Source organism: Lethenteron reissneri, chromosome 39 (genome assembly GCF_015708825.2).
Source record: "Lethenteron reissneri isolate LAM-NWPU_2019-01 chromosome 39, ASM1570882v1, whole genome shotgun sequence".
Taxonomy (NCBI): Eukaryota; Metazoa; Chordata; class Hyperoartia; order Petromyzontiformes; family Petromyzontidae; genus Lethenteron; species Lethenteron reissneri.
In genome coordinates, this window is record NC_083817.1 from 2,223,232 (window position 1) to 2,242,276 (window position 19,045).

Consider the following 19,045-nt stretch of genomic DNA (forward strand, 5'->3'; position numbering starts at 1 on the left):
CCGGTAAAGTCGCGTAGGTAAAAATATAAAATAAATGAAAAAAGAAAAGAAAAGATAAGAAAAATGTTCGTGCGAAAACAAATGAGAGTTGACGCATTTTTTGTTGCCTTTTCTCTCGGTTCTCCGGTTTCCTGCCACGCGAAGCCACACGCCGATGAGAGGGGAACTGGTCAATCATCCCGACTGCAACACCCTCGTGGAAAAGAGTCTCGAGAGAGAGGCGCCTCTTGTTAGGCAACTGCCACGACTATCACGATTATTGATAATAGTATTCGTGTGACATCTCCCACGTTGCTCCGAGTCCACAAAAGCCGATTTGTGTGCAAAACACCACGGTGAAAACCAGGCGCAAAATCGCTCTCTCCGCAAAAAACAAAATCCTAATGTAAGTCTACAAATCTCAACCCCCCCCCCCCCCCCCCACCAATTACACGTATTTTCTACGACTCCTGCGGAACGCACATGACGGCCTAATCCCGTTTGAGGCCGAAATCCCCTTCTTATTCCCGCGGTCCCGTGACCAAGGGGGTACAAAGCGGGGCTCTGTTCCCCGGGGATAATGACGACCCACGGCCCGCGTGGGAGGGGCCGCCCGGTAACAGGGGCGGGCGGGCGGGCAGGGGGCCTTGACAAGCAGCATAAAGAGGCCGTTCCAGACGCACGGCGCACGAACTCGCCACTGCACGCGCCGGCCTGTTGGACAGACGCCCCGAGATGGCTACTTGGTGAGTGATGGGTAACCTAGTGAGTGACGTCACCTCGCCTGGTGAGTTATGGGCGCCCAGTGGGTGTGAGTGACCTCACCTGGTGAGTGATGGGGGCCCAGTGGGTGTGAGTAGCCTCACCTGGTGATGGGTAACCTAGTAAGTGATGTCACCTCGTCTGGTGAGTGATGGGCGCCCAGTGGGTGTGAGTGACGTCACCTGGTGAGTGATGGGCGCCCAGTGGGGTGCCGTTCTGCATTTTTCCAAGCACAAGGTCAACTGACCTCACCATATCTCGGAAGGTGAGCAGGTGTGAGCTGGTTAGTACTTGGTATGGGGAGACTGCCTGGAAACACCAGGTGTGGTAGGCTTGAGCTGCGACTTGGCCGGGATACGGCAGTGCATTCCATGGATTATTGAATCAATCTGTGTGGAGCCTTGAGCTTCGTGCCCTCATCGTACGCGTGCTGATGTTTTCTCCGTCCTCTCACGCGAAGCCCAACTCTCGCGAGACGGGAGAGGTCGAAAACACTCAAAACGATGCAGGTTGGGACGTTCCCGGCTAAAGCACTGAGCAGTGTCGCCGTTCCACTCAGCGACAGGCAGATGCGGGCCCCGTGACACCAAACGCCTCGATCTCAAGGGAGACAAAGCGAGCGCGCGCGTGTGCCTGATAGATTCTGAAATTTGCCTACTCGTCTTCAAGAGTCTCCACCAATCAGCTCCGTCCACTCTCGCCGATCAGTGTGTGCCAGCTTCAACAGACAACAAATCGACTCCGGCTACGATCCGGGGGCGCGCGGCGACTTTCTGCTTCGCCCGCCGCGCGTGAACCTCGCGCGCGACGCGGCCAACGCAGTGTCGGCGTCTCCGGCGCAAAAACCTGGAGCGCGCTATCGGCTCATGTTGGGGATCCATCCCTCGTGAGTCTGAGCCAGTTCTGCGAGAGACGCAAAACGGTGTTGCTGTTTCAGAGAGCACGCTTCAACGTGTGGTCGATGCACACTCGTGATGGACTGGACCATAACGAGTGCGCAATAACAAATGTCCTGACTCACTTTCGTGAACCAAACGGTGCCTCCATTAGCTACGTTCCTCTGTCCACTGCCGTGCCAAGTCCGCGTTTGTGTTAGCGAGGACCTCCTGCTATTAGGAGACAGATCCATAGAAAGGTCCCTTACTGCTTGCTGATTGCCGCTGGAAAACAACTCTGTGATGTCCAGCGGTCGCTGCCGACAATCGCGAGATGCGAGAAGCGATGGAGTCAGCGACCTCACTCACTTATTCACTCACTCGTTCACTCACTCGTTCACTCACTCATTCACTCATTCATTCACTCACTTATTCACTCACTCATTAACTCACTCGTTCACTCACTCGTTCATTCACTCATTCATTCACTCACTCGTTCACTCACTCATTCACTCACTCATTCACTCACTCATTCACTCGTTCACTCACTCGTTCACTCATTCATTCACTCACTCAGTCATTCACTCACTCATTCACTCACTCATTCACACACTCATTCACTCACTCATTCACTCACTCATTCACTCATTCACTCACTCGTTCACTCACTCGTTCATTCACTCATTCACTCACTCATTCACTCACTCATGCACTCACTCATTCACTCACGCTTTTATTCAATCACTCATTCACTCACTCACTCATTCCCTCCCACTCTCTCCCTTCTCGTCGCTCACAAGAGAATGTGATGAATGGGAGTGTGTGACGCCATCGTGTGTCTGATCGAACGCAAATCGTGAATTTTGTGATGGTCTTAATGTTAAGAGACGATTATGGATCCATTACGGGTTTGTGTCTGGGCTAAAATAAAAATGGACTTCGTGATTGTTCAATGCATCTGGTCTCCAGCTGATCTTTAGTTGGGTTATGATCCTGCTGTGGGTGCGTCTACCTCGAGCATCAGTCACTGTAGATCATGTCAGTGTCCGTGTGTATGCCCTGGTGTGTTCGTCTTTCCTCCTCCTGAGAGCTCATCTCAGCAGTGTGTCCGTGTGGAGGTTGGCGAGCGAGCCCGCCGGCACGCCCGCTGCAGGAGTGAGCCTCGCGGCCAACGATTTGAAACGCCGCCGGCGAACGCCCGCGGCGGGCCGAGGGGTCACCGCGCGCTCCGCAGTTTGGTGACCCCCGTCGCGCGCTGCTGGCACTGGATCGCGATCCTTTTAATCTCCGATTAGCACGGGTGGCCACGTGGGGGGGGGGGGGGGGGGATAGCGACAGAAGTTCAGCATACACACATCTGTGTAATCTCGTGGGAATCTCAACTTCGTTATGTGTGTATCTTCGCCAGAGAGGATCCAGTGGTGTGTTATGACCGTTGTGTGACGTGTCTACTCCAGTGTGGGTCACGGTGTCACGTGTCTACCCTAGTGTGGGTCACGATGTCACGTGTCTACCCTAGTGTGGGTCGCGGTGTCACGTGTCTACTCCAGTGTGGGTCACGGTGTCACGTGTCTACTCCAGTGTAGGTCACGGTGTCACATGTCTACCCTAGTGTGGGTCACGGTGTCACGTGTCTACCCTAGTGTGGGTCAGGGTGTCACGTGTCTACCCTCGTGTGAGTCACGGTGTCACGTGTCTACCCTAGTGTGGGTCACGGTGTCACGTGTCTACCCTAGTGAGGGTCGCGGTGTCACGTGTCTACTCCAGTGTGGGTCAGGGTGTCACGTGTCTACTCCAGTGTGGGTCACGGTGTGCCTCCTCCTGCTCTAGTGTGGAGCACCCTGCCAAGGGCTACACGGCTCTGTACGAGACGGCGCAAGAGGTGAAGACCCCCATGCCCACGCAAGTGCAAGGTGAGTCTCGTCGCCGTGTCAGAGGTGGTAGTCGTTTGCGCCGATGATGGGGGCGAGGGGGCGGGGGCGAGGGGGAGGGGGGGCGGGGGGGAGGGGGAAGCCGCCTCCTCGTGGCTCAGAGACACCGAGCCGTACCGCTGTGAGCCTGGGTTCGAATCTATGTCTCAGTCGCCCGCGGTCAAATCGAGCTGTATGTGTGTATGAATGTTGAACTTCTTTCGCACCGTACGTAGCCAACCCGAGCTAATCGGAGGTGCGGAGTTCGCGAGCGGCCACGAGTCGATGGCTTTGTTAGTGACTGCCCACACCCACACACGACAAATGCATCAAATTTAAATCGGGTTTTCAATTAAAGTGGATAAATGCCAATGGTTAGCTTCATAGCATTGCGCCGATCTGCCTGAAGCGAGGCGGTGTTGCAAAGTGAGCCACCGAGCATGGATTGAAGACATTTCACAAACAGTTAAGTGATGTCTGCGTCCGTGGGCTGTTACCCAACATGGGATGATGATGCACGACTCTGTGAGAGTTTCCAACGCCGATAGCGCAATTGTTATACATTTGGGAAACGCAAGAGAAACATTGAAGTCGCATTTTAGTGGTGAATTCACCAACCCACACTGACCAGATTGGTGAAGTATGGTCAAATGACCCCCACGACCCACACGGTGCCATCTCAGAGGTACAACAACAACAACGATAAAAACTGCGACCTACCATGGGCATGACAATATCTCAGGCCACCGTGAGACCGGAGACCTGCGTGTAACTGCGCTGTCTTGGGTGCTTTGGCGTTATCACGCAACTCACAAGGAGGCCCTCTTTCAGGGGGGGGGGGCGGGGGGGGGTTGCCACCTCTTTCTACTTGCAACCAAAACCCGGACAGACTTCTCAGTCAGCCGAGGCCAGGGGGACGGCAACCTCCACAATTCGCACGTTCTGACTACGTACGGCGCGACATGAGTTCAACGTCCATGCAGCATACGACACACACAACATACATTCGTACACACAGCATGCGGCTGCGGAGCTGCGCGCGGCTCTTTAATGGACTGCTTCGTGATATTATTGGCACTGCGTTGCGGCTCAGGATATAATTGAGGGTCTTTCTTTTTTTATAACCAAATTTGAAAATAATGGCTATTCTTGTTAGCTTGGCTGCCGACCCCTGGCCCAAGTCTATCAGAACGGTGACCTCCTGCGATGAGGTTCAGCACAATACCGACAACCAGATCTCGGTACGAACGAACCCCCTGTAACTCAAACACTGATGCCCAATTCGCGAACTGTCCGGATCAAACCCCGTGGACACGTGTCTGACGCTACTCATCCAGCAGTGGATCGCGACATAGGGCTGTTAGGGAGACGTGAAGTGGCGAGGCCGCAGCAGACACGGGGAGTAACTCAGACTCTCGCTGTCTGGCTGGGAGTGACTCCCACCGCGGCTCTGCCCTCGCTGTCGGAACCACCCTCGCTCTCATCCCCTGCGCGTTGCACACAAACCCGGAGCCTCCTCAACTCCTCTCCTCCAGCGCCACCCTCAGTCCAGCTCATCGCGGAGGCGGAGAGTAGGACCCCCTGTTTTACAGCCGATGGTGGCCTTGGTCAAATATCCAAACGGGGCAGCTCCGACTGCAACTCCGCCCTGATTTCGTTCAACAAAGGCGAGAAAACAAATTAAATTTCCCAACCTTCTAAATGTTGCGAATGCTGCGTGGGGCTGCAATGTCAGCAGAGGGCACCAACGTGCATTGTTGTACTCTATTGTGATACAACTTCCATGCTCATCGCCTTCGCCAGCACGCGCTGACCGTAAAGTTTGGTCACCCCCCCCCCCCCCACCACGGCCCACAACGGCGTGGGGAGGCCCTCATCCAGCAGTAGATTAACAAAGCGGCTGTACGCGTGCACTTGCATGTGCAGGTAGGAATCCGCCGCGGTTGCCACCTGTCCGGATAAAACCTGGACAGGTGGCTAGAATCGGACAGTTTGTGTTCGCGTGGCAGGGATTTGTTTTCTGTCAAGATCCTGTACCGCTCCTATTGTGGTGAACTTCACCGCGGCATTCTCTCAAGAGGTCACATCGACCGGGGCCGGCTGAGTGATGTGTCCGGTGAAAAGGGTGTCAAAACCCCCCAGCGAGGGTCTGCTGAATGGTAACAGCCGCCGCGGCTGCTTCTGCCAAGACGCGTCACGGTACCCCCCTCCTCGCCCCCCCTCGCCCCCCCCCGTCCCCCCGCGGGTCGGTGCAGGCCGCATCCCGTCGTGGCTGAGCGGCAGCCTCATGCGGTTGGGGCCCGGCCTCTTCGAGGTGGGCTCCGAGGAGTTCCTGCACCTGTTCGACGGGCAAGCCCTGCTGCACAAGTTTGAGATCAGCAACGGCGCCGTCACCTACGCGTGCCGGTGCGCGCCGAGTCCGTGGCGCACGAGCCGCACACACACAGACACACACACAGACGCACACAGACGCACAGCACACACAGCACACACAGACACACACACAGACACACACACAGACACACACAGACACACACACACACACACGCAGACACACACAGAGACACACACAGACACACACACGCAGACACACACAGAGACACACACAGATACACACAGACACAGACACACACAGACACACACAGACACATACACACGCAGACACACGCAGACACATACACACACAGACACATACACACGCAGACACATACACACACACAGACACACGCACAGACACACACACAGACAGACACACACACAGACACACACACACGCAGACACACACGCAGACACACTCACACACATACAAAGATTCTCCGTCCCCACCCGTATAGTCTTCACAGGCTGTTGGGGCAAGTGACCGCGAGCGGGAATGAAACTCGGTTTTGACGGGTTCGTAGCGCAGCGCGCAAACCGCTATGCTACCGCGTCCCAAAAACACACACAAAAAGACAAAGATACCCCGTATAGTATTCGCAGGCTGTTGGGGCAAGTGCTGTTAGCGAGCACCTATGAAGGCCAGAACGGCACACGAGGGGATGGGTGGCCAACACCACAACGGCCCGCTTTTGTTTCCCAGTGGCGATGTTCACACACCGCGTTCTCATTTGAGGCTGAGTTGACTTAGGGGAGGCCCAGGACCGGTTCAGAATCGTCAATGGTGTTGACCGTGAGCGGGAATCGAACCCGTGTCGCCGGGTTCATAGCGCAGCGCGCTAACCGCTGCACCACCGCTCCCCACTATATACACACACTCTGTCGTATGAATGATGTTGATATAGAGCAGCAGCTATAATATTACATCGAGCTGCCTAATGAGCCATATGATTGCGTCAGGAGTAGCGCAGTGGTGCATCGCTGTGATGATGATGACGATCCCTCCTCCGTAATTGTGAATTACGCATTTCGCCACTGCTATGCAATTCCTTGACACACCGAGACACACCGAGACACACCGAGACACACCAAGAGACACACCGAGACACACCAAGAGACACACCGAGACACACCGAGACACACCAAGACACACACCGAGACACACACACACACCGAGACACACCAAGAGACACACCGAGATGCTCGCGTATGTCGCAGTTTGCAAATCCTTGCGGCGGCGGGCTCCACGCATCGGCCACAACTCAAACGCATGTTTTTTTTTTTTTAACGCAACCGTATTAACACTTACCATGGCGACGTTGATGCAGTTGCAACGGTAACGCGTGGAACCCTGTGCGTTTTCCCCACCGAAAGTTTCCTTAAAACGGACACGTACATGCGCGCCATGACCGAAAACCGGGTCGCGATCACCGAGTTCGGAACCGTCGCCTACCCCGACCCCTGCAAGAACATCTTCTCCAGGTGAGCCACACCTGTGTACCTGTCCGCCTGTCTGCTCACCTGCCCGCCTACCTTTCAGTGAGGCTGCATCACTGCCAGCGGGGCTACTCGCCTGTTTCCCCAACTTTTAGTCAACAACGCATATCTGCTCGCCTCGAATGTCTCCCCACCCATCACGAACGTTTATCACTCACCCAAAGACAAAGGTTCCCCTATAGCCTTGGCAGACTTTTTGGGGCAAGTGCTGTTACCGCTCCAATGACCAAAGACACCACGCACACTCACACGCCCATTCACCGGGAGAGTTCAAGAGACATTATTCTCACGTTCGGAGTGAGAATGTCCTTGGGTCTCAGCGGGCATTCTCAACTCCAGACGACGACGATCTGACTTGAATGGCGCCGCAACCCCCCCGCGGGTGGAACCCCCCCCCCGCCCCTGTCCGCACGCACGCAGGTTCTTCTCGTACTTCCAGAAGATCGAGATCACCGACAACGCGCTGGTCAACGTCTACCCCGTGGGTGAGGACTTCTACGCCTGCACAGAGACGAACTTCATCACCAAGATCAACCCCGAGACGCTGGAGACCGTCGCCAAGGTGCGCGCTGAGATCGCACCGTGGGCCACAGCCACAGCGTCAATCACCTCGACCACACGGGCCCGCCTGTGGCACCGCCTGTAACACAAACGACGCCAATCGCGACCACAGCCAAAGTAGTCACAACAACACGAGGCCCACAACTCTGACCACGTGCCTCAAGCAGAGAACATTCGGCCGCAGCGCCACCCACAGCAATGTCACGACATCGGCCTTCACGCGTAGCAACACCAATGGTCAGCGTCCATGCCTCAACCACAGTCAACATGTGTGTCGTAGACCCTACTCCACTCGACATGGCCAATGACAAAATCTGTCACGTGATGATAAATTGTGCCGCGTTTGTCCATCACGTGACAACTTTATTCAAATCAGCTGTGGCGGGTGGAGTAGAACGCCGCGGCGTCTATGAGATGTTAACTACCTCGCCTGGTATACAGGAGGTCGTGGGTTCGATCCCGACCCTGACGCCTGCTGTTTATTTGGAAGTGTGCGTGTCTCTCTCTCTCTCTCCGTAGTCGTGTGGATTTTTCTCCGGGTCCTCCGGGTTTCCCCTCCACATTAAGAATCAACATCACGCGCTCAGAGTATTTGATTTCTATAAATGTCCACGTGATAAGCCACTTCGTTGGGCTATCATTTGTCATAGCCACTTCTGAAAAAGAGCCACACGGCTCAGTGGGGCCTTGCCCGCTAAACTAAAAGTAGTTTCAGGACGTTGTTCAGAGCGCATGAAAGATATTTCAACAACAAATCGTAAATATCGCCCGCCTCCGCCCAAAGGTTGACCTGTGCAAATACATCTCCATCAACGGGGCGACGGCGCACCCGCACATCGAACAGGACGGCACCGTCTACAACATCGGCAACTGCTTCGGCAAGGGGCTGTCCTTCGCCTACAACATCATCAGGATCCCCCCGCTGCAGAAAGGTGAACGCGTAACCCCCCCACCCCACCCCACACCCCTTCCGCTCGTGCTGAGCGCTCGGGATTTGATTTTGTCGAACCCAGGTAGAGAACTCGGGGGGAACCGGGGTCAGGGGTCCTCGTCTGCAAGGGTGACCTCGGGGGCGTCTCGCCGCTGCCAGTAGCGGGCGAACGATCGCCGTGCCGCCGTGCGTAGTTTGGTCCCAGGCTATTGGGAGTTTTTTGCGGTGTGCGGGTTTTTGAAGGTAACCAAAGTTGGACCGCGACGCCCGCGCACGATGACCCCACTCGTGCAAACGACGTGCAGGAGACATTTAGCGGCCACTGGTGACGCGGACGGCGCGTCGTGGCACTGTGGTGGTCACGCGCCGCGGTGAATAACCAGGGCGCCCGCTCGGTTTAGAACCGTGAATTTCTACAACAAGCAGCGAGCCACTGTGATGACAGTGGTACCCAGCACCAGACTGAACTGAAAGTGGCACACCACATCACATCACTGTGATAATAGCGGCACACATCACCACACTGCACACCACACTACACCACTGTGCTGAGAGTGTCACACATCACCACACTGCACACCACACTACACCACTGTGATCACAGTGGCACACAGCACCACCCCACGCGCGATCAAAGTGGGCCACCTCCCCCGTACCACACCTCCACAAAGACAAAGATCCCCCGTCTAGCCTCTACAGACCGTTGGGGCAAGTGCTGTTAGCGAGCACCGATGAAAGCCGCCACGGCACACGAGGGGGTGGGTGGCCAACACCACGCCCGCACACACACTCACACCGGCACACGCGAGCGCGCACGAACTCTCGCGCTGCCAGATTGCCACAAACGCCACCGCATGACGAGTGGAGATCGCTGCAGACGCCCGCCGAGCAGCAGAAGGTGATCGTCTCAGCAAGAACCGGCGGCGGCGGTGGGGCCTGCGTGGCCTTAGCCGTGATTTGCGACCGCTGCGTTCACGTCGCATCAGCACGGCCGACGCGGTCACCCCCTCCGGCAATTACGGTGCCGTAATTGCGTAATTGTAGAGTCCTCAGCACGCGCGCCGTCTCCCCCGCGTGAGTTATAAGCTCGCGCGGGGCGTCATTGACTCGCGCCGCGTTTTAAACAAGCCTCCCCATTACACTGTCTCCTTTGTTTATGCATCGGCACGCTCGTTGATAGCCGAGCCGAGGCGATGCCGGAGAGATGGAAATGACGGCCAGATGGAGAGCGCGTCCACTGCACCGCCCGGGCAGCCCGGCCCCTGGCCCTGTGCGAAAGCGAAATTCCCCGTCGCTGGCAGACAGCTGCCATCGTTTTCCGCCGCGGTTTGGCCGGCGTCAAATAACCTGGAGAGTGTTCGTTCAGCCACGTGTGTGTCCCGCCCAAGGCACCAAAGAAATTCCATGAATGTCGTCGGAGATGTTGTGGGTGCCTCTTAGCGACGGCTAAACCGTGTCGGGGGTGCGCTACGAACACGATGGCGCAACGGGTACACGGCGGGGACACGGGGCCATGGCGCCACGAGGCCAAGGGGCCACACGGGGCCATGGCACCACGGGGCCAAGGGGCCACACGGGGCCACGGGGCCACGAGACACGGGGCCACGGGGCCACGGGAGTGGTTGCTCGGCAGACACCCGTCACCGCACCACGGCGAGACGTCCCGTTTGCTCTGTGTTCCAGACAAGGTGAACCCCTTGAATAAAATGTCGGTGGCCGTGCAGCTTCCGTGCAGCGAACGATTCAAGCCGTCCTACGTGCACAGGTGAGACACAGCGCGGGGCGAGCTTGAGCACGGGCGAGGTGGCGATTTTCAACAGGGCAGGGAGGGAAGGAGAGCGTCTTGGGGTGAGCCCCCATGTGACCCCCCAGCCCACTCACCCCTCCCCCCGCCTTTCTCCCAGCTTCGGCATGACGGAGAACTACTTCGTGTTCGTGGAGCAGCCCGTGAAGATCAACCTGTGGAAGTTCCTGAGCGCCTGGGGGCCCCGCGGCGCCACCTACATGGACTGCTTCGAGAGCCACCACACGATGGGGGTACACGCGGGCGCGTCACCCGAGCGTGGGGAGTTGGGGAGGGGGTCACGGTTAGGGTTGATGGTGGGGGGGGGGGTATCCTGGGGTCACTGGAGGGGGCAGTGGCCAGTTGCGTTGACGCACGGCACGTGATCATGCAGCACGTGGCCTTGAGGAGGAGCGGTTTGTAGGCGGGGCACGCGAGACAATCAAACACGCTCCGTGCCCCTCGCCCTGACCCCGACCTCCCAGCAGCAGCAGCAGCCACTCGCACCAACCCACTCACTGACCCGACCACAACTAGCTAACTAGACCCTACCATAACTAGCTAACTAGACAATAACCCTCTCACTGGCTCTACCATAACTCCCCCTCGAACCCCCCCCTCCCACTGCCCCCCCCCACCCCCCACTCCCCCCTCCCCATTCCTCTATCCCTCCCCCTCCCCGTGCGCGCGCCCGCGCGTGCACGTGCAGGTGTGGGTGCACGTGGCCGACAAGCGCCGGGGCGAGTACCTGGACATCCGGTTCCGCGCGGCGGCCTTCAACATCTTCCACCACATCAACACGTTCGAGAAGGAGGGCCACATCGTCATGGACGTCTGCTGCTGGAAGGGGTAAGCGGGCACCCCCGTCGGCGTGCCCGTCGAGTGCGCAGGCGGTGCAACTGCACCCGGGGCCCGCCGGCCGGAGGGGCGAGCGAAGGCGCCAGGCTACGATGAGGATGTTGGATACGGGAGTTGGGGGGGGGGGGGCTGAAGGAGGTGGGGGGCACTATATTTATTGCACCGGGGTCAATGCCAAACCACGAGTGGTCAGACGCTACCGTGGCTACCTGACACGGTCCTCGCTGGGAACTTGCCACGTCAACTTTGTTCCCGAGTGTCGAATAAAGCTCCGTAGCTAGCGCCAACCAGAACCACCGTCTCCACCGCGGTAGCGAACACCACGACCACGAACACCACCACCACAACCAAAACCACACCATCTCTACCACGGTAGCAAACAGCACGACCACAAACACCACCACCACAAGAACCACACCATCTCCATCACGGTAAACAACCACCACCACAACCGCCGTCCCCACCCCTACAGCAGCCCGTGTAGTCGCTGCATGTCAATCCGGGAGTCGTCCACGGCGCGTGCCCTCCGTCTCTCCCTGGCACTTGCATCTCACCGCACGCCACGAGGGAGACAAAGGCGGCCGGGCGTGGTGCTGGCCACCCACCCCCTCATGCACCTTGCCGGCCTTCGTAGGCGCCGCTCGTGACCAGCACTTGCCGCAACACTTTGTGAAGTCCGCACGGGAGATCTTTGTCTTTGTGTGCTTGCACGTGCAGGTTTGAGTTCATCTACAACTACCTGTACCTCGCCAACTTGAGGGAGAACTGGGAAGAGGTGAAGCGGAACGCGTACAAGGCTCCCCAGCCGGAAGTGCGGCGATACGTGCTGCCCATCAACTTCGACGAGGTAAACTCCTCCTCCTCCTGCTCATCATCATTACTACCATCATGGTCATCATCACCATCATCATCATAATCATTACCATCGACAACACCATCACCACCACCATCATCAGCATCATTGTCATCATCACCATCGATACCACCATTATCATCATGGTCGTCATCATCATTATGATGGTCATCATCAACATCATCACCATCATCACCATCATGGTTATCATCATCAACACCATAATGACCATCATGGGGAGGACTCGGGCTGGCAGTTTGCTGAAGATGATTCCCCGGCCACTCAGCTATCCCTCCGTCACGGAGCCAAACATCCATCACGGAGCCGTGACACTTCGACGGAGACTCTCAGAGACACCGAGCCTCGTCGGTATCCATCACCATCTCACTCTCTTGCGGATCGCCGGGAGACCCCTGGGGCAGGCACGTGACGAGCGGTGGCCACGGTCACAGCGAGAGAGGTCAGAGGTGTACTCGACGTGGTGTGCCGAGCGCGGGGAATGTTCTCGCCCTCCAGGAGGAGTACGGCAAGAACCTGGTGCTCCTCGGAGACACCACGGCGACGGCGACACTCCGCAACGACGGCACCATCTGGCTGGAGCCCGAGGTGCTCTTCTCTGGACCGCGCCAGGGTGACAACGCACGCCGCTCCCCTCGCCCCCGATAACCGCACACCGCACTTCTCGCCCCCGATAACCGCACACCGCTCCCCTCGCCCCCGATAACCGCACAACGCTCCTGTCATCCCCGATAACCGCACACCGCTCCTCTCCCCCCCGATAACCACAAACCGCTGCCCTCGCCCCCGATAATCGCACACCGCTCTTCTTACCCCCCCCCCCCCCGCCCGCACAACCGCTGTTGATATCACCTTGTTTGCGAGAACAGGGTTTGTTGATTTTAAACACGGCGCGGAGTGTTAGCCTGAGCATGCTGGATCACGGAGGGGCTAGGCGCCTTGTGCGCTAACGCGGGGCCACACGAACCCCCATGATCGATGGTCGTTACCCTACAAGAAAGCAGGGCTCCCTGTCCATAGCCGACGTTCTACCCTAAAGTGCCCAACCGGGGCGAGGTATTCCAAAGGTGTGGGGATTGCATCGGAGCCAAACGCTGGCACCTTCAATGACAGCTGCGGGGGATGCGCCAAGAGGCTTCACAGATGGACGCGCTCGCGGTGGAAGGACTCGGGGCTGAACAGGCAGATGAGCTGAGAGGTGGCCTGGTCGAGAGGTGGACAGGCGGCACACAGGCGGACAGGCAGACACAGGGCTGGCAGAGAGGACGGCACGGAGAGAATGACAGGTCGGCAGGTTGACAAGTTGACGGGTTGACAGGTGGACGGGCGGACAGGCACACAGGATGACAGGCGAACAAGACGGACGAACGGGAGAACAAGCGGGCATGCAGACAGGGTTGAGAGGGGGACAGGCGGAGATGCTAACGAGCTGCGTGTGCACTGTTGCAGCGTTCGAATTCCCGCGGATTAATTACGAGAAGCATAACGGACGCGACTACACGTTCGCCTACGGCCTGGGCCTCAACCACTTCGTGCCGGACAAGGTGAGCGCAGAGACCTCGCGGGCTGAGCATCCCGCGACAGCCACCGCCACCACCACCACCGATTACAAAGACAAAGTGACCCCCCGTATAGCTTCAGCAGACTGTTGAGGCAAGTGCTGTTAGCGATATAATCTACGAAGACCGCCAAGGCACACGAGGGGGTGGGGAGGGGGGAAGCACCACAGCCGGCCGCCTTTGTCTCCCCAGTGGCGATGTTTACACGCTGCGCACCAGGTACTCATTTAGGGGAGGCCCAGGACCGGTTCTGGTAATCGTCGCCGATGTTGTCCGTGAGCGGGAATCGAACTCGGGTCGGTGAGTTCGTAGCGCAGTGCGCTAACCGCTGCCCATACCACCACCGCCACCGCAGCCACCGCAGCCAGCCACACTTCTAAGGCCGCGGGTTCGTGAGCGCAATGTGCCGTGGGTCTCACCCGCAGATCTACAAGCTGAACGTGAAGACTAAGGAGCACTGGGTGTGGCAGATCCCGGGCACCTACCCTTCTGAGCCCATCTTCATAGCCCGGCCGGATGCCAAGGATGAGGACGACGGTAAACAGACAAATAAATATCCTCGGCGCCACGCTCCGAGCACGGAGCGGTCGGAGCGTGGCGGAGCGTGGCTCCCAGGGCCGCTCTGAGCACGCGGGTGGACTCGGTGGTGACTGTGTGATGACGTACGCTGAACTTCTTTCGCACCGTACACAGCCAACCGTGCTAATCAGAGGTTCCGGGGGAAGGACAACGAGAGAAAAATAGCAGTTCAGTTCAGATGACTGGAATGCGGCGGCAGTGTGCCATGATTGTTGTTGATGATGATGGTAATTATTGATGATGATGATGGATAATTATTATTAGTTTTACATTTTACCCAGGAAAGCCTCACTGAGTCTCGAGACTCTTGGTCAGGAAGGCCCTGCTAAGTTTGTGGCAGTAGCTGACAATGATTCCTATCTGTAATCTGAATTGATCTCGGTTTTTTATTTGGAAAACGAAAAAAACCTATATTATGGATGATATTGTTCGCGAAAGCCTCCGTGTTAAACTTAAATGATCTCAATCGCACCCATGAAATTTGCGAGAAATATTTGAAATTTCGCAAATTTGTACCGTGCCGCCGGCACGCAGTGCCCTCCTCCTCTTCGAACGACGTCACGGGATCTCTGAGGTCCACTGCGAAAGCACCACGGGGCCGAGTGTTGCATGAATCATACACACAGCGCAGTATTAACCGCGTCGGCCTGCTGGGTTTCTGAACTACGAACCTCTGCAACAAGCAGCGAACGCGCTCACGCTTGGCGATGTCTCCGCCCCCACGATGAGCGTTGATGGTAGATGAAGATGAAGATGGATGAGGATGATAGATCATGATGACTGATGATGATGCGCCAGTTAAGGGGTCCACCAGACCAGCTCTGGGAAGCAGGGCTCTGTGCTCACCATGCACAAGAAGCCTTGCTCTCAGCGAGTTCTCACGTCGTTTGAATAAAGAACATTGCGTGTGTTGTGTCCAGTTTCTCAACGTGTCACACAGCACGAAGGACCTGGGTTCGATTCCCCACTAATACACCTTTCTCTGTGGAGTTTGTGTTCTCCGGTTCCTCCCATAGCTATTTTATGTTTCGATTTAAAGCTTTCGTGACTGCAGGGATTCGTCTTCTTGGTTCTTTCGGTAAAGTCATGTAGAAGGGAAGTAATAAAATAAAAAACATAAAACATAATAAAATAATAAAATAAAAACATAATAAAAAATATATATATATAATAAAATAATATTATATAATGTCATGTTTTATTTTTATTATTTTATTACTTCCCTTCGACGTGACTTTACCGAAAGAACCAAGAAGATATTTTATGTTTGTTTTAAAAAAGTGTAAATACAGCGTAGCTGGCAATGGCCAAACATCACAACGTTGAATTATTGCCTGCAAATAACTCAATTGGGATTGACATCACTGCGGCAACATCGCCACCTACTGCGCAAACTTGGCAAGACCCTCTTGAAAAAAAACGAGTCTTGAGACTCGGTGAAACTTTCTTGGTTAAAGAAGTACTCATCCGATCAGTTTCGCTTCTCAATGAGTCTGCCTACCACCGTATCGCCGCCTCCTCCTCCTCACCACGAGATGGCCCGACCTGATGGTGACCCCAGGGCCCCTCTAGACGACCCCGGGAGCCTCCCCCCGCCCCCCCTCATGACCTCACCGCTGCCGTGTGACCCCCTCTCACCCATAACCCTGCTCCTTAGGGGTCCTGCTGACGACGGTGGTGAGCCCTGGGCCCGCGGGACGCACCCCGGCCTTCCTGCTCATCCTCAACGCCAAGGACCTGACGGAGGTCGCTCGCGCGGAGGTTGACGTCAACATCCCCGTGTCCTTCCACGGAATGTTCAAGGAGAGCTCGAAGTGACAGGGAGCTGGTAGGGGGTACGGACGGGGGGGGGGGTAGGAATAGTGTGGCTGGTGTGGGGGGCTTAGCCCACCGCCCCCCCTGGTGGTCACAGCTACGAGTTGGTGCTCCCCCATCCTTAACAACCACCATGAGATTTGTCTTCAACAACGGCGTGAATAGAACACAAACACTTATGTAACGATGTGACTAGCAAGAGGAGGCGGGATGTATAATGGCCTCGGTGCGACCGTGCGAGACAAATCAAATATTGGGGGGCCCCCACCCTGACCGATTGCCGCATCCACTGAGCTGACAATGTCGTTACTACGCCACTGATAATGTCGTTACTACGTCACTGATATTGTAGTTACTACGCCACTGATAATGTAGTCACTACACTGATAATGTAGTTACTACGCCACTGATAATGTAGTCACTACGCCACTGATAATGTAGTTACTACACCACTGATAATGTAGTTACTACGCCACTGATAATGTCGTTACTACGCCACTGATAATGTAGTTACTACACCACTGATAATGTAGTTACTACACCACTGATAATGTAGTCACTACGCCACTGATAATGTAGTTACTACGCCACTGATAATGTCGTTACTACGTCACTGATAATGTAGTTACTACGCCACTGATAATGTAGTCACTACGCCACTGATAATGTAGTTACTACACCACTGATAATGTAGTTACTATGCCATTGATAATGATGGTTACTACGCCACTGATAATGTAGTCACTACGCCACTGATAATGTCGTTACTACGCCACTGATAATGTAGTTACTATGCCACTGATAATGATGTTTACTACGCCACTGATAATGTAGTCACTACGCCATTGATAATGTAGTTACTACACCACTGATAATGTAGTTACTACGCCATTGATAATGTAGTTACTACACCACTGATAATGTAGTTACTACGCCACTGATAATGTAGTTCCTGCGCCACTGATAATGTAGTCACTACGCCAATGATAATGTAGTTACTACGCCACTGACATTGTAGTCACGACGCTACTGATAATGTAGTTACTACGCCACTGATAATGTAGTTACTACGCCACTGATAATGTAGTTACTACGCCACTGATAATGTAGTCACTACGCCACTGATAATGTAGTCACTACGCCACTGATAATGTCGTTACTACGCCACTGATAATGTAGTTACTACGCCACTGATAATGTAGTTACTAGGCCACTGATAATGTAGTCACTACGCCACTGATAATGTAGTCACTACGCCACTGATAATGTAGTTACTACGCCACTGATAATGTAGTTACTACGCCACTGATAATGTCGTTACTACGCCACTGGGGGTTGAGGGGACACGGAAAGGTCTTGCCACAGCAGCGATCGTTTGGCTGCTCGTGACGCCTCTCCGTTACCACGACGTGAGACTTCGGCTTCATCCGGATGGGACACAGAATTGGCATCCTGTGTGTCGCCTGGCGAGAATTGATGTGTAGCGTTGAACTTCATTTCGGCAAACTTTACTGCGCAGCGCAAATAGAGCGAGGCTAACCTGAGAAATACTGCCTGCCCGCGTTTCGTCTGCGGTGGAATTAGTGGCAGCCACCGTGATAATTTGCAGCGGTTTTAGTCGAGGTGAGGTTTGCTGCCCTTGGACCGGTTTTGTACCTCCACTAGAGCCCCGTACCGCGCGCACACGCACAGACACGCACACGCACAGACACGTACACAGACACACGCACGCACAGACACACACGCGCACACGCAGACACGCACGCGCCTGGTGGTGTTATGTGCACGAAAATCGCCGGATAGGAAAATCCACCGCGTTCCTCTTCCTCACCCACCAGATGGCGGAATAAGCTCGCGTTTGTCGCAATCTGGGGCCTCCACACTCCTCGGTGCGAACACGCGGAGGCGTGGAGGTGTCCCCGTGCCATGCCTGACCACGTTTGAGAGCGCAATTCCCCAGTGCGGTTGGTGGTGGGGGCAGGTGGGGGGGCTCTCGCTCCTCATCTCACCGTGATCACTCCAAGGTTGAGATGGAGATGCGATGCTCTAAATAAACCTTCTGGCTGTGTCGCTGGCTGTGTGTGTGCGCTTTGTGTTTCGGTCGCAACGCGTCGGGAGCGTGAGGAGGCCACGTTGCGGCGTTTGGTGCCACCGATCCGCACCGCATTGCAGGCCACGTGGCTCTCGGGCTCCGAATGAGAGTCGAAACTCAGAGATGCGGACACTCAGAGGCTGGCTTTGGGATGTTCAGCGAATCGGGTATTTCTGGGATTTGAGGAATCGGAGATCTTGGGGGGGCGACTCGGACACCCTGGGACACTGGGACCCCTGGTCACGTGGGGCATCTGTCAGAAAAATCGCCTCCAGCCCCGCAAAGAGAGTGATTTCAGGAGCTTTTTATTCCAAATGTAATCACTGTTGGTTTGCAGGAGTTGTTGATGATTGGGCCGAGACGATCAACTCACTGCACAGTGAGAAGACGGATTAATCACCGGTGGCTGAACCCGGGATTCTAACCCAGGAACTCGGCAGTGTTGGCTCAGTGCCCCTGAGCCACTGTGAAACTTCTGCCTCTTAAATGTAATTTTGGAGCGGTGGCGCAGCAGTTAGCGCACCGCGCCGTGAACCCGATCTCCTGAGTTCAATTCCAGGCCTCAGCGACACACCAGTGGCGAGTGGAGTCATTTCA

General features: G+C 55.8%; 1 protein-coding gene across 1 annotated transcript; it reads left to right on the forward strand.

The window, feature by feature from the left end:
* Positions 1–645: 645 nt before the first annotated feature.
* Positions 646–18,426, forward strand: RPE65 (retinoid isomerohydrolase RPE65). Its single transcript, XM_061567572.1, has 14 exons — positions 646–725; positions 3,447–3,529; positions 5,782–5,932; positions 7,277–7,384; positions 7,820–7,961; positions 8,745–8,892; positions 10,575–10,656; positions 10,796–10,928; positions 11,384–11,523; positions 12,250–12,379; positions 12,902–13,016; positions 13,853–13,947; positions 14,388–14,499; positions 16,199–18,426. The coding sequence occupies exons 1-14, from the start codon at positions 715–717 to the stop codon at positions 16,357–16,359; spliced, it is 1,611 nt and encodes a 536-aa protein (XP_061423556.1). The 5' UTR covers positions 646–714; the 3' UTR covers positions 16,360–18,426.
* Positions 18,427–19,045: the final 619 nt, after the last annotated feature.